Source organism: Chaetodon auriga, chromosome 10, assembly GCF_051107435.1.
Source record: "Chaetodon auriga isolate fChaAug3 chromosome 10, fChaAug3.hap1, whole genome shotgun sequence".
Classification (NCBI taxonomy): Eukaryota; Metazoa; Chordata; class Actinopteri; order Chaetodontiformes; family Chaetodontidae; genus Chaetodon; species Chaetodon auriga.
Genome location: NC_135083.1, coordinates 21,860,764 through 21,876,712, shown reverse-complemented (window position 1 = coordinate 21,876,712; position 15,949 = coordinate 21,860,764). Strand labels below are relative to the sequence as shown.

At 42.3% G+C, this 15,949-nt stretch overlaps 2 protein-coding genes across 8 annotated transcripts in view; one reads left to right on the top strand and one right to left on the bottom strand.

Moving 5' to 3' along the window:
• The first annotated feature begins 1,578 nt into the window (after positions 1–1,578).
• LOC143327667 (twist-related protein 2-like) lies at positions 1,579–6,565 on the top strand. 4 transcript variants are annotated; one of them, XR_013077746.1, is made up of 2 exons: positions 1,579–3,306; positions 5,015–6,561. XR_013077746.1 is itself a non-coding variant. In XM_076742137.1 (2 exons), exon 1 carries the CDS (start codon positions 1,949–1,951, stop codon positions 2,648–2,650), a length of 702 nt encoding a protein of 233 aa, XP_076598252.1. In that variant the 5' UTR covers positions 1,808–1,948; the 3' UTR covers positions 2,651–2,667; positions 5,015–5,576. The 4 variants fall into 4 exon arrangements, 1 of the variants encoding a protein (XP_076598252.1); XR_013077747.1 differs by having other exon boundaries at positions 1,803–3,070; positions 5,015–6,565; XR_013077745.1 differs by having other exon boundaries at positions 1,808–3,876; positions 5,015–5,572.
• A 1,382-nt stretch (positions 6,566–7,947) lies between these two features.
• Positions 7,948–15,949, bottom strand: part of hdac7a (histone deacetylase 7a) — a 59,492-nt gene continuing 51,490 nt past the window's right edge. For all 4 annotated transcript variants that reach the window (XM_076741720.1, XM_076741721.1, XM_076741723.1 and 1 more), the window contains 5 exons: positions 11,285–11,403; positions 10,723–10,856; positions 10,406–10,487; positions 10,166–10,304; positions 7,948–10,029 (listed from right to left, as the gene is read on the bottom strand). In XM_076741720.1, coding sequence (XP_076597835.1) covers positions 9,987–10,029; positions 10,166–10,304; positions 10,406–10,487; positions 10,723–10,856; positions 11,285–11,403 — 517 coding nt within the window. In that variant the 3' untranslated portion in view covers positions 7,948–9,986. The remainder of the gene's footprint in view (positions 10,030–10,165; positions 10,305–10,405; positions 10,488–10,722; positions 10,857–11,284; positions 11,404–15,949) is intronic.

Here is a 15,949-nt window from a genome sequence, read left to right as displayed (position 1 = left end):
TCTGTGTGAGCCATATGCTATGTTCATTGCCCTGACCTGCCATTGGGATAGGTCAGCTTCACTGTATTATGGACACGCCTGGGCACTGGTTGGAAGCTTGTCCCATCGGATTCGTATAGACTATAGATGAAGAGGAAGATGGAGATGACCAAGAAGAAGAAGATAACTCTGGATTACAGGAGCCTCAGAAAGCTCCAGCAACTTTATAGACATGGGGTTTGCACAGTATATTACACACATAATAGTGTAAACATTGATGTGACCACAAAAACATACACCGTCATGACAAAAGTATCGTCTGTGGTCAGACAATAGAGGTTTCTCCATTTGTTGTGGGTCTGAGCCATCTTTGAGTTGATCCAATGAAAAGACTTTTCCAGTTCCAGTACGCTAACAATAGACTATTCTCTGGTGGGGGTGTGGCTGTGGGCCATGCTGGAGGCTCATCCAGAAGTTTGGAGAGCAAAGTCCGTGTTGGACCTGGACGGAGGCTTGTTCTAGATATAGCTCTGCATGAAAGCAACAAAATGTCCCGCAGGACTCCCCTTGATTCACTGAACTCACTGTTTCCGTAATGCTGTGATTGAACCTCGGTGCTGCAGAGCTGACTGAATGCCAGCTCTTTCCTCCCTCCAGGTTTGTGCTTAGAAACTACAGCCAAGTCACTGGCAGTAAAATAAAACAGACCATCTCTGTTGTTTCACAAACAAGAAGAACCAGAAGAATAACTACTCAAGAGATCTTGATTTTGTACAGTCATAGAACACCAAAAATGATTTTTGTTTTGGTCATTTGTGAAATGAAGAAGTCTAGATTAACTGGTAAAAGGATACGCTATCCAATTTCCATATTTGTGTTCATTTATCGTTTATGAAGTATTGTATCCAGTAATTTTTTTTGTCTTCTATCTTCATCTTCAGCCTCTAACAATGGCAGACCTGCCACAGTTGTAACAATATATATTTTTCTACCCAACAAAAAAATGAACAACGACAGAATGATTACCTAAGTTTGTAACCATTACTGCATCTTCCTGGAATGTTATGTGTTCAAAAAATTATCACATTTCATTATTTGTAAAGCAGACAGAGCTACAATGTAGCAGCAAAATGCTGATGAACTTTGTCCAACTTTCAAACCAGAAATGAAAACATTTGTGAGGCTTCTTTTAGTTTTTTTTAGTTTTTTTCTTTTTCTCTGAGTTATATTGAAAGCAACCGATGATGGTGCTGAGTTGTGGAGAGGGGAGGCAGGGGGAGTGGGGGGAAGAACCAGGCAGCAAGAGGGGGGATGGTAGCGACTTGCTGTCGAGAAAATCTGGAACCTATAAACTTGGGCAACTTCTATGACAAGAACCAAACGTCACAACGGTTTGATTTGGTTGGCTGTACGACACACCTTTGTCTCCGCCTAGTACCTTTGATTGGACCAATCGCTTAAGACTCATTCTTCCTGTTGTTTTGAGCTCAGCTGTCCAGAAAAAGTCCTGCGGACCAATAAGTGAGCTAGATGGGTGGGCAGCTGAAAGTTTCATGGTTCCCTCCCTTTAAAAAGTCAGATTCTGGTTGCTGTTGTTTCACATGCAGCTACAGGAGGGGGACATGAGAGCAGTCTGGTTTGCCAATGCACTGCATACTCACAGAGAGTGGGAAGAGATCATTGGCAGGTCTCCACATATGTGGATGAAGAAGCACTGTGGCAATCTAAAACTGAGTACTGATTACTCACACATTTTGGCCGGGCATGTTTGGATGTGACAAAGTGTAAAGCTGATAACTGTTGGAGAAGAGGAACAACACAGCAGAAGGCCGGAGAAACGCACAACGTAACAGAGGGAGTTCCTGAAGACGAACAGAAGAGAGGAAAACTGCACGAAAAAAGCAGAAGGGGAGTGGAGAGAGGCAGACTGAAGGAAAGGGAGAAGCACAGGAAATATTCAGAGGAGTGAATGATAGAGAGTCACGTAAAAGAGAGTGAAGACTGTAGAAAAACGTGGCCAAGCATGAGAGAGGAGGAGCAGTCTAATGATGACCATCCTGAGGGAGGGGTGCTTTCCAGCGAGGAGAACACGGGACGACCACCTTCTAACGCCTGTCCCGTCGTTGTAGCAACACCGCGGGGCACCGGGAATAAACGACAGACATACTCACACACGGAGGATCAGGTTACCGTAGTTACTCCAACCACATCAGCAGACGATGGCAAGGTCAAGTCAGGGGATGGCATCCAGATCAACACCCCGACTGGACCCAAAAGACTCAAGAGAAGTCCTCAACATCGGCCACCTTCCTCAGGCCCATCCCTGTCTCCTGTCCCCCGTCCTAGTCCGGGAGGTCTCTCAGCCCTTGAGGATACACATGGCCAGCGGGTGATCGCCAACATCCGGGAGCGCCAAAGGACACAATCTCTGAACGAAGCTTTCGCCTCATTGCGTAAGATAATCCCAACGCTCCCCTCTGACAAACTGAGCAAGATTCAGACCCTTAAGCTGGCGTCGCGTTACATTGACTTTCTGTACCAGGTTCTGCAGAGCGATGACATAGACACTAAGCTGGCTGGATGTAATTACCTGGCCCATGAGAGACTGAGTTATGCCTTCTCTGTCTGGAGGATGGAGGGGGCCTGGTCGACCATGTCTGCCGGACACTAGCCCCACCTGACTGTAAGGTTTGTGTTTTGACTGTCGCCCTGAAACGTATGATCAACTCCTCATGACAGGGAATATTTTTACTTGGCTCAGAGGCTTGAGGAGATAAACTGTGTGCGCTCACCAGTGGACTCACACTATTTAAGACCTCAACTTAGATAAACTATTTGCCTCCGTGATGATGGAAAGACTGCGATGAGAGGGTTTTATGTGAGCATTTGGACGGAGCTGATTTTTAAGCCACTACCCCTTCCTGAATATTGTAGTTGTGATTGTTGTCAAGAAACATATCAGAAGTAACTATGGATTCTTGTGATTCCCTTGCTTTGCTTCCCAAAAGCAGCTATTACTGCCCACGAGTGCCAACGGTAGTGAAAGGTATCACAACAGGGACATTGTGCTCTATGTAAGGATCCGGGACAGGTGAGAGAAAAACAGCCAGACATCACTCAATTTTCATTTAATTCAACAACTTGATGGTGAAGGACGCCCCCTGCTAAATGTTGCCTCCACGTGACAGCATGGCTCATTCTGCTGAAGCCCTCTGACCCATCGTCTCTGAAGCGTGACCTCTGGTTTGATCCTCTTCATCACCCTTGATTTTGTCACCATAACTGCCATCAGTACTATCATCGTTATTCATATTGTCATCATCATAGGTATGCACACTTTGAGCCACTCCATTTCAGATTTTTATTTAACTTTATTTCTGCCTCGGCTAAGCAAGTGTGCAGGTTTTGTATAATATATAAAGAGCAACAACTAGAGAATGCAGAGGAGGGATTAGAAGAAAGTCAGAGCTGGAAAGACAAAAATGGATGTTTCAAGAGAGATTGGCCCTTTGACTTTTCCGTACCCTTTCAATTCGTACTTTTCCAAGACTCTGACATATTATGAATCCCTGACCACCTCTGAACCCAAGCAATGGTGGAAAAAGTAGCCGTGGGCAGCCGTCATCCTGACTTAAGTTTCTCCTCTTTCTACCCAAACCAAGCCCCTTTGTTTCTTCGAGTGCCAAAAAAACTCTCCTCTTGAAATTCTTTCCTCTCATTCTGGCTGAAATTTGCTTGCGCTGCACGAAACCGTGATGCAGCTACAGCAAACTGACGAGGAGGCGTAATGAAAACAAACGGTCTCTAAAAGCCATGAATCATGTGTGTCACCATCAAAGGGGAGGCTGATGTGGCTCCCTGCTGGGCTCCCATAAACCACTGGAAGTGATGGAGGAGGTGAGAGCTGATTTATACACACACAGATGTACACACATGTATAGGAGTAGCTGTGCACACACATCCATGCACAGAAACACACACCTCCCCCACGTCTTGGGCTTTAAAAAGATCCTGAGTGCCATTTTCTTTAAAAGTCAACATCCATAATTACCAAATTATATACATGCAATGAAGCAACAAAGAGCCACGTTTGTGTTATTATACCACTGAGTTTTGTCTAAAGTGAGAACTAAAGTGAAGAAAAATGAACATCACCTGCAAGGTTTAGCTTTCATTTCATATAAACAACCAAACTCCAAATAGATGGGGTTTGACACGTTGTTACTATTTGATATTTATCCATGACAAACAACTTTTTCCCTCATTGCCAATATGCATGAAGCCCAGCAGCCTATCATTAGGGTGTCCCAGGGAGGTAGCTAATGTTTCCAGCTCCTGTGAGAACTTCTAAAAGTCTTTTACTGAGCCTAACAGTCAGCACAGTGTGGTCTCTGAAGGCTAACCTTCGCTGACATGCTAGAAGACACTTGACATTTAAAAAGAATTCGGTTTGGGGCCAAAAGAGAAAAGCAGCCCCTGTGTATTTTGTGTATAAAATCCGAGTGGTTGGACGTGACAATCAGGGAGATGACTTTTGACTGCATGTTCGTTTCCTACAGCATTCGTCGAATTACTGAGACAGTTTGATGACTACTTACTGGTATCAATCTTCTTTTCACCAACTGAAATTTGGCAATGAAGGATGAAAAAAAAAAATGACCCAAAGTGCATTTGATAACCCCCATATATGTCAATACCAATCTTATTTGAATGCAGATGCATCCCCTTGCATTATTTTAAATTAGGTTATATTCTGACTTGATATATTGATGCGAGGATGCCTTGAATTGAAAATGTGATATTTATTTCCGTGTTATTTTTCCACTGATGAAATGAATCAAAAGTGTTCCATCTTCCTCTTGTGGCACCCTGGATATGAAATGACATCTTGTTGATGGCCGGTGCCCCATGTTGTCCTTGTTATTTGGGAGCAGTTTGTCCCACATCCAAAGACAAATAGGTTAAAATGTGACCCCTCCAAAAAATGAACGTAGATGGTTACCATAGTAACATGTCTGCCTTTTTGTCTTTCCAGCTGCTGAATAAAGTGACTGTGATCCTTGTACATCTCTGCTCCATGCTACATTTCTGCGATTCTATTCATGGACTTTGATGCAAATGGAACTCTTTAGGTACCTCGCTTTTGGAAAAAAGGACTATTTAAGAACATTAAAAGGCATCTTTATCAGGAAACAGCCTGACATGGGGGGAGAAGACTTTCCTCTGAACCAACTAAACCAACAAAGAGCTGTCATTTATCAAGAAGAAGCTGACAAAACAGGTCCGGCTGGACCAGTACTTGTGTTCAGTTTTTATGTTTCAAACTATTTTTCCTGCAGTTAAAGCAAGACTTCAGTCTAGGGGAGTGATTATTGCATTTGTCTGCTTTACACCAGTCTACCGACAGAGTGATGCTCTGGTTTGACCATTTACTTGAAGTATATGTGGTGCTTTACAAGAAATGACTGATACAGCATGTTTTGTGATTTAAACAACAACCAGCAGCAGAAAGATAATAACTTAGAGTTAGATGTGGTGATACATGTAGCACATGCGTCATTATTTGTCTGAAAAGTAAAACTCCTCAATCCTCAAACTATTCATGAGATTCTTGTTGTTTTGGTAGAACTGGATGATGAACGGTGCAGAGATTTATACTGGCACCACACCCTCTTTGTCTCCTGTCTCTCTTGTTAAACTGTCTCTCTTGTTTTCCTTTACTTCCTCCTTCCCTCGGTCTTTTTTTTTAATGAGGTCTCTGTGCCTCTGCCTGGTCAGTCAGGAACAGTTAATTCCTCCAGAAAGAACACGTTAATGTGCAATTAAGGGCTCTGGGAGTATTTATAGCCTGTTTGGACTTTAATTTTAAGTTGTAGCTTGATCTTTCCAATTATGCTACATGGCTTGCAGGTTTACTGTTGCGTATCCTGAGACTTTAACAACAGTTTAATTGTTAAATCTTTCACACGAAGTATGAGTAACACTGAAACAGGAACACAGATACAGTTTGGTATAGCTACATTGATCAGTTTTGGTATAAACTGTTGGCCCTATTTTTAATGATGTCAAAGGATGAGAAGAAATGCACTTAAACATAAACAGAAATCACCTGATAGCCACACAGCTAATATGCGACCTCATGCATGGGAACAACAATAGTCTGCTGACAAAGCTCTGTGGTAATGTTTTTTTTATCAAGGCTGTGAGATTGCCAGAGACAAATTAGTGCTAGTCTCAGATACAATTCGATGTATCTGACAGATTCAGATTTGCTGTGGATTTACAGAAAAATATGCTTAGCTGTAATTTTACATTGATTTTAACGTGCTCTCTGAGTTTTCAGTAAATCAGTAAAAACATGCAACAACACTGAAGAACTGGCAGTTAAAAGCTCTGCCTACACAACCACCTGTGCTCTAATAATCACCGTCAACCACACCAGGTTTGTATCGACTCAGTATCTCTGCTGTTTTATTAGGAACGGTGATTAAAAATGATCTGTGCTGAGGTGCTGTTGTATGGCCCAAAGTTTCAATGAAATCATCCCTTGCCAGACATGCTAATAAAATGTTGTTTAAGTACAATGAAGCTTTTTCTGCCTCTTTGCCAGTAAACCTCTGTCAAAGCTCAGCTTTTATCTCAGATGAGTTGGACGCAGACTAATCACTGATAAACGGACGTTGCTATCTTGATTTACGCACCTTATATGCAAACACCAGCTTTTATATTATAATGGTTGGACAAAAAGGCAAAAGTGGAAATGATTTTTTTTTTTTAATCAAGAGGAAAAGACAAAAATAACAGTACAAAATAGACATCTTTCTATACATACACATGGTAGGAAATGTGAAGGAAAAATAACACATATAGGTAAATAATAAAGAATAGCATGAAACAAAGATTTCAATGTCATGTTTATAGATACAGAGTTACTGTAAGTCCAGTTAGTTAAGAGTTACCCATACACATACTACTGAATGCATCAAGGCACGTGTGTGTCATGTGTATTTTGGTCTTGGAGTTTCTATTTACAGTGTCTTTCTTTAAGAAGAAGGTACAAATGACATCAGTAATAAAGGGAATTAAGAGTTGAGGCAATACTGGCCTCTACATAAGACAAAAAACAAACAAACAAACAAAAAACACTGGGAATATAATACAGGAGAGGTCATTTACAGTATTTGACGGACAAACACACACACACACACGCTAACACTTGCAAATGCATGCACAAAATACATGACAGAAGTCTACATATGTACTATTGATCATGCAATCACCAACGCTCTCTCTCACACTCACACATACAGCAAACACTCATCGACAAATCAGACAACATTTACTTCATAGACACATGCACCTGCTAGACATGCTGTATAAGAGAGACACAGCATCCTGTTTAAATGCCATCACTTGCTGTTAAGAATACTAAGAACATCATTATTTCAGTTGCACCCATTACAGAACACCAATCCTCCATGCAACCTTTTCCGAATGATTCATACTAGGACGGAGCAGTAGTGCAACAGCAGTGGGACTTCTGCACTTTGGGTTTCCGCTGTCCTCTTGTTTAATATAAAAGCTCTGAGGCCTTCTGTTGGGCAGACGATGCCCAGGGTCTGACAAAAGCAAACTGAACACTTAGAAAGTTTCCTACCTGGATGCTAAACTGAGAAAACTTTATTCAGCCAGTCAAATTAACTTGCTGTGCAGATTGTTTCAATTTCAAATAGATTTGCCGTAAGCTGCATTTACACACACACAACAAGTCAAGTCTCTCTTGATCAAATCTTTGCCAACAAGAGCTGAAAATCTGATTGTGCTGTTTTAAATCCAATCACGGATGTAAAAACTCAAAGCGAAGCTCAAAAGCAACAATTTTCGGGCAAAGCCATGTTGGGAGCAGCTAACCAGTCAGCTTCGAATATCATTAGTCTCAGTTTCATTCAGCAATTTTTGTGTAGACAGTTTTTATCTAACCACAAATTTTGTTAAATCTAATCATTTACACTATCTGCAGCTCTAATCTAAAAACATTAGTACTGGTCATCAAAAGCCCACACAAGGTCAAACCTAGTGTGCATGTAAAACACACATCAACTAGCTTTATTTTGCTACACTTTGGAACTAAGAAACACGATCTTGTTGTTTTTACTGCTGGAATGCAGAGCCCTTACATGCCTGTGTAGCAGGGCAGTCAGGAAATTCTTTAAACGAATGAGCAACATGACCTCTACTTCAAGCATCCGATTAAATGATGGGCTGACGGGTTCAGCATGGCATCATCCACTTTGATTGTAACATGTCAAGAAGAGCTACTACCAAGCACAGTTGCGAAGAAGTGTCTCATACGGAAAAACATGTTCACAAAACACAATACATTAGTTTCCTTAATTAGACTGCGATAAAGCCTGGAACTCCAAAACTGATTTTTTAAGACAATGAAGATAGCAAACCAGGTCACTGTACTCATCATCAAAACAAACAGTAAACAAAAGTCTGCATATTTGATGTTCACCTAAATCCACAGGTTCAAACGTTGTCTTTTAAAAAGTAGAGTCACTGTAAGAGCAGTATCCATACTGGTCCCTTGTGTTGCTTCCATACAGTGCCGTTGCCAAGTGCAGGCTATTTTAAGGCAGTTTTCTTTGGGTGATGTCCATTAAGTGCATTAACATTATTGCTACTATAGAACAATACAATGGTCCTCAGTGGTGCCACGGTGGAATGAACGTTCCTTTAGTCTCAAATATAAACAATAATATACAGTATTCAATACTAGTGGTACATCAATAGTTCATCGTTGCTTTGTACATGTGTGTGCAGGTATGTATATGTGTATGTGTGTGCATCTAAGACACTGAACAGCAGTGAAATCTCATCCTGCTCTTAAAATCTTGCCTACTTTTCAGATTAACTTCATAGGAAATACAACAGTATTTCAGCCAATACAATGTCCTTGGAGTGAGTCAGCGACTTCATAAGACATCTCAGATGAAGAGTGGGAAAAGCATAGCAAACACCAGTTCATCCAAATCTTCAAAAAACTATAAAATAACCTACAGAGAGAAGCTGTTTTTTTTCCCAGAGCTTTGGAATTTCTTATGGTTCACATTACGGAATGAACAGTGCAATAAAACAAGGACATTTGCCTCTTCTTTGTTTCGACAAAACCACAGTTGTCCATTTTGTGTCTTCATTTTCTCTCTTTTCCTCGAGTTCTTTGTTGTCTTCTTTTAGTGGTTAAACTGCATGTAATGACATTATTAAAACAGTCTCCGTCTTTTTTTCCCATATTCTTTTTTGTGAGGTGGCCATGTCTTTTTGTTGATATTTTTGTATCTTATCCATCAGGTGAATGCGTATGTGCTTTCACTTAATGTCACAGGTTCATTCTTCCATTGGTCATCGATTTTGCATCCTGTCTGTCTGCATTTGCTTCAACTCCGATGTGGGAAGCAAAGTGGCAGAAGAGACAGGAATTTATAATCCAAAATGTCCTTCTGAAACCTGATGTTGGTCCTTATGTTAAGGCAAAGTTAAGGCAACAAAACAGCTGCTGGTACATAGTGCTTCAAGAAGAATCCGAGCTGGACTCTGCATCTCAAATCTGTCTGTTCTTCTAAGGTTTGTGGTCACAGAGCTGTAGTTCTGGACCTCTGAACACACATGCAAAATCCAATGTCAGTCAGGAGACATGAAAAGTCTATCAAAAATGATCTGGTATTGCTCTTTGGTGAGGTTTCAGAAGGTTTTCCCAGTTGCATGCAGTGCTCCTGGTTTCAGCTGAGTGGTTACCAGTATCGAGGTGCTCATACGGCAGGTCTGTAGAGGTTCAGCACTGTTTGTTGGTGGATGTGCATGTGTGTGAATAAGGCAGATCGGTGGGGCTCAGTGGCATTAAAACACGTCCCCTTCGTGGTCATGTGACAGCGCGGGAGATCCGAGGCTACAGGCGGAGCCAAACTCCTGAAAGTGAGTTCTGTGAGGTGATTGGTCGCATTCTTCTACATGGAGTCACTGTCATGCTCCATTGGCTCATCGGGGAGGCTGGAAGAGAGGGTGAAGAACAGATGTGAGTGGAGAGCTGGGAGAGTGCCAACATGAAGTGTGAAAATGTGTACTTTTGTCTTTGCTTGGTTGCCATATATGACCATATGTGTTTGTGTGAATGTGTGTGACGTACCTCTTGTTGGAAAGGACTCCGACAGAGAGTGAAGCGAGGGCATTGACAGCATCTGTTTCCTCACAGTCTCTTCTCTGAGCAGCCAGGTAGGACAGACCCAATGATCCACTGTAAGCCTTCACACTCTGCCAGTACTGACCTGCAGCACACACACACACACACACATACAGGTTACTGTTACTGTCATCATGCAGACACCACACTAAAAATAACATTGGATAAAGAGTTTGTGCTGCTCACTTTGTATCTGTATGACAGTCTGCAGGGAGTGGACGGCGTTAGCGTTAGGCTTCTGGAGTAAGACTTCTTCTGCAAGCGGGTCCTACAGAATAGACAGACAGCCATGAACACAATCAAATTACTTTCAGTCTGTCATCTTTTCAACAGCTAACTACTTGGTTAAGATGTGACTGATGAGATGTAGCAGAAAGTGTTCAGCACTATATTATCAGGACCAAATGTATACCTGTAGCAAAACAACAACAACAAAAACTACTAACATACATGCTTGTAAAGCAGACAGCTAAAAAAGAACTCCATTACCCAGCATGCCTTACCTGTATACCCAGGAGTGCACTGACACAGGCTTCAGATGCGTCACAGATAGCTGTAAGGTCATGACCTCCCTCAAGGGCCAAAACCAGACGACCTCCTGCTAGAGACATCAGCTGGCGGGTCAGGAAGCTGAAGCCTGTGGTCCACAAACACACACAGAAATGTTAACATGTACTATAAACAATGAAAATAAAGCTTGGCAGGTGAGCTGCGTTCACCAGACTGCTTACTGTAAGACTTCACAAATGAGCTTTGCTCTAATTTCCAATATACTATGAAAACAAACTATATTTTTACCTTGTGGATCCTCCCACAGTAGCATACTAACTACTAATTACTATAATTACTGTAACGTCAGTAAAGCAGGGATGTACAGTCCAAGGCAAAACTGCTGCTCTTTGGTCCACGCTAGACAGCGATATTAATAGAGTATTACAGTACAGCTCCTAAGTACCCACAGGACCGTAAAGAAAAGTTCTTGCTGGCATCCCTTGGTAAAACTCAGACCTTGAGGTGGAGACTGAGAGACAGACTGTGCAGTCTGTGGTGCAGCACCATGCTTACATTTGGCGGAGACCTTGTATCCTCCCAGTGGAGCAGGGTTCCCCTCAGCAGCATCAAACCCAGCCGAAACCAGAACGACGTCCGGAGAGAACTCCTGGGCGATGGGCATCACCACAGACCTGCAGGGACACAAGCACACAGGCCACGGTGACTTCAAGGGACTGGGAAGAGAGGTCTGTGTTGTTGCAGTTCCTACTGGTGGCCAATAGAGGTTGATGCAAGTCATATATTACACAACACTCTTTAAAGGATGACTCAAGTGTGTAATTTTGTTTTTCCTTTTTACCACTACTTCCAATGAAACGTCTGCTGTGTTTTGTCATGTAGTGTCTGTTCTACTGCAGGTTTGTGTGATCTCCTGGCTGTAACATACACGCACTGTTTTGTAATAACACATTAAAGAGGTCAGAAACACACTGCTGCGTAAACAAAATCCAACAACTGTGTGTTCTAGTTTGTTTTTTGTGCACATTTGAGCCTTAATTATATGGTCCAACACAGAGAACTGAAGGAGAGGAAACCAGTCATTTAGTCACAAGAAGGGAGAGTTCCTATACAAGCCTTGATGATAACTCATGAAATCCGGACTGAGATTCTAAAAATCAACACTATACCAGATTCTGCCCGTTCATACTCCAGAGAGGTCTAACACACAGCTCTGTCCAACTGTTTAAAAGCCATTAAAGTGCACAAACTCTCCAGTTAACACTTGTCAACTTGCAACAAATATCAAAAAATAGTGCTTACTACTGTAACACCAAAAAAAGTACTGTTAACATTGCTGTGCTGACATCACCAGTGAGAAGAATTGCTTCTGACATTTAACAACTCATAAGGTGTTAAAACAGCAAAGATAAATCAGTGTTGATATGGCAACATGCAGTTGTGTTGAATAGGAGAGAAAAGAACAAGAGTCTACACATCAGAAGAGTCAAATCTGGACCTGACTGAAGCTCACTGACCAAAAAATGATGTTGTATGTTGTCCTGCTGCCCCCCACATCACAGCTGATTCGAAGGTTGTAAGACTCCTACACAGACCTGAACTTGGGTTCATTTAATCAGTTTGTTCATGACGACCGTACAGAATAGTCAGCGAAATGTAACCGTTTCAAATCAATTTCCAAACTGGGCAGTCTCCTGGAGATGACACACATTCATGATCAAATCTAAAAAAGTCATGAACATGACAAGTGAAACCAAGGCTTGGCTGATCCCACACGCAGCAGCTCAAACAGAGCTGACAAAGGACTATTGTTTCTCTGATGGAGAAGCTGCGCAGCCTCCAGGAAGACAAGTCTGCCTGACAAAGTCATATTGTTTTGTCAGCTCTTCGAGCTGCTCTGTGTTGTGTGCGGACTTCAAACAGATGAAGAGCTCCTTAAAGCCATTGTTGTTAGGAAGAGAGCAGCATTGTCCCAAGGCAGAGAGAGGCTCAACACTGCAGCTCGATGATGTCGGCGAAGTTCAAAGCTGGACTGTGTGAGTCTGTTTCCCATTAGAGGCTTGTCACTCTCCTCACGTCATTGACAACACAGAGAAAAGAAGAAAAACAGTCCATCTGGGATCCATTTACCTTCATTATTCTGCCTGGGGACGTTGGAGACCTCCCTCCCCTTTGTACACACACACACACACACATCAACACACATCAACACACATACTCAAGCACACACGCACATATCCAAACACATACTGCTGTCATGACTGCATGCAGATGGACAACATGAGCTCATGGACAAAAATGAGGACACACAGAGATAAAACACACAAAACACATTCCAGCATGAGCATATACACGTAAATACACAACACAGCCACATACACAACACAACCACACACACAACACACAGGTGAATTTCCACAAGCATACAGATGCAAGCGCATGCAGCAGAATGGATCGTCCTGTGTCATCCTGCTGGTGGTATATTTGGATTCATTAAATAATTTCAATCCAAAAAACAAAACTTTATCATGTGTGTATGAAGCAGAGCATGCACACACGCTTCACTCATCCCCACACATATACACACCTAACCACAAAACCCAACCCCACCTCCTCTGTAGACCCATTAAAGCTGCCACGCTCCCCCCAGAGAGAGCAACTACAGACAAACTCATGGAAATATGGAGGGAGGGAGGGAGGGTGGAGGAGCAGAGGGGACGCTTATTAAAGATCAATCAAGAGAGGAGAGGAAGGAGAACGTGTGTGTGTGTGTGTATGTGTATGTGTGTGTGTGTGTGTGTGGGGGGGGGGGTGATGGAAAAGAAGGGGGTTGAGGGTGAAGGATAAGGTGCAAATACAACAAAGCTCCCCTCTGAAGTGGTTTATACACTTCATTTCATTTGTTTTCCACAAACCTTTCAACATTTGCAACTTTATTAATAAAGGGGATGCTTGGTGGGAGGAAGGTGTGGGGGCTTTCAGATTTGATGTCCATAGATTGTTAAGTGCCTCCCCATTAGAGCCTAAAAGGGATAATGAGGACCTACAGGCTACTCAAAGTATTAGCAGCTCTTCCTTTTCTTTTCGTTTTCATACAGTTATTTACTTTTTGTGCAACTTTGCTCTTAATCATTGTGTCATGATAATTTGACAGCTCTGCATTAAAGAGGCTTGATTAAAAAAAAAAAAGATCTGTTTATTTTCACTGCACTTTGTGAATGTCACACAGATACATGAATGTCACTTTGTCTCCTGGTCTCCTTACAGCTTGGTCTGGGTTAATCACCACTGATGTGTTGGGTTTGTTAAGTTCACTAACAAACTTGTTGTGTGTGATACTGGGCTATACAGTTGAACTGAAGTGGTACGCTTCTGGTGTCAGTTTAAGATGCGGACCATGTAATCATTCAAGTCCACCTGTTACATGTCATCCCTCCTGTCACACATCTCGCTCTATGCCAGCTAGACGGACAAGAGTGACCCAAAAACAGACTTATGTCAATTTCTTTCTCCATCATCCATATAAAAAAGCACAAATTCTGTTTTTCTATTTAACTACATTGGCAGAAATGTGAGTTACGATAGTGGACAGTTTCACCTGGAGTCCGTGATCACAACTCTGATCACAGCTTTAAATTGGTATTATTCTCTGTAACTGAGCAGACAATGATGTGAACAGTTTTGATGTGGTGAACTGTCACCATCTGGGGCTCCAGGCTCATCGAAACAAACAGAGATTGACTTAGAACTTCTATTAGATCCAGATCTGAAGTCTGGGCCATACGATTGGCATTATGTAGTAAAAATGATACTTTGAATCGGTTTTGTTGTTCCTGCTGAACTTCAGGAGGCCCGTCCCTCTCAGCTTCCCTGGATCTGATGACTTTTGGAGAATGGAGAATTGGAGACGACTGAGTTCGACTCATGAAATACTTTTCAAAGCATGCTGTTCTCAAAACACATTCTGTTTTACATTTGAAAAAAAGATTTTTTTCTCCAAATTTTGCCATGATATCAAGCTCTGGACGGTACAATCCTCACTCTACTTGGACAACACACAATCTCCACAACGTCCAAAACTCTACAGAGGTCCCTCGCCATGAAAACAAAACACTGTTGCCAGCATTACCTCGTTCAGTTCTGAAGTTAAGGAACAAACTGGGAGGGACAGATTTTTAAACTCTCTCTAAATGTCTCACAAAGCTGCATTAAATGCTTTACTTGTGATTCTTAGATACTGGATACAACCAGATACTGGATTTCAGATAAATCCTGAATCTGGTTGTAAAACTGCTTTCCTCCTTCCACTGACGCGGTTCAGGATTTTGTCATCACCAGCTAGATAAATATTGCACTTTCTTATTGTATACCAAATGCTTACGACCCCAGGATGTAATTTAATCTAACCACTCGTGCTCAGCTTGTACGTAAATTCTGAGTGTTGGCAAAATTGGACATTTTACTCCAATGGACGTCAGCTGTTCCTCCTCAGAAACACTGGGTGCACAGCCCCCCCGCTTTACATTATTCTCACAGGAAAATCTGTCTTTCTGCTGCTGTGCTCTGCAGAAAGGTCAGAGGTCAGAGGGTCAGCTACAAAGAGGCAGTGCTGAAGCTGGCAGGGCATCAGTGTTTGGCTCTAGAACACTCCAGAAGGTAGGACAGCCTTCTTAAGCATCGTGGCCTCTGCCTTTAGATATCTACAACTCGTCAAATGAGCAGTATTATGTTTGAATACATCTCGCCTTAGTATAAGTGTTGAACTGAGGGCACTGAGACACATCGTGGCTGAAGGTCTTTTTATGATTTATTAAGCCTTTGGATCATGGTCCACTCACCTAATGGGCCTATGTGTGTGAGTGAGTGTTTGAACTGCTCACATACTGAACACAAACATGCATGCTTGTGTGTATAACCACAGCCCACCTCCCGCTTATGTCTGCGACTTTGCCACTGTTCCCCTTTTCCAGTTAACCGTGTGGTTGCCACAGTTTCCTCAGGGTTGGCGGCACCACATAACCAAAAAAGCCCACACTATTGAAACTTTATTGGTGCCAAACACCCACCAATGACAATTACGCATCCCACAAGCAGGAAGTAATGGTCCACAATCTGTCAAACACAAGACCTGGAGACCATTTACTGTAAAGCATCTGAAGTTATTGGAAACAGGGCGCGCCAGACACATGCTCTCCAAATGACGAGGATTATTAATTACGC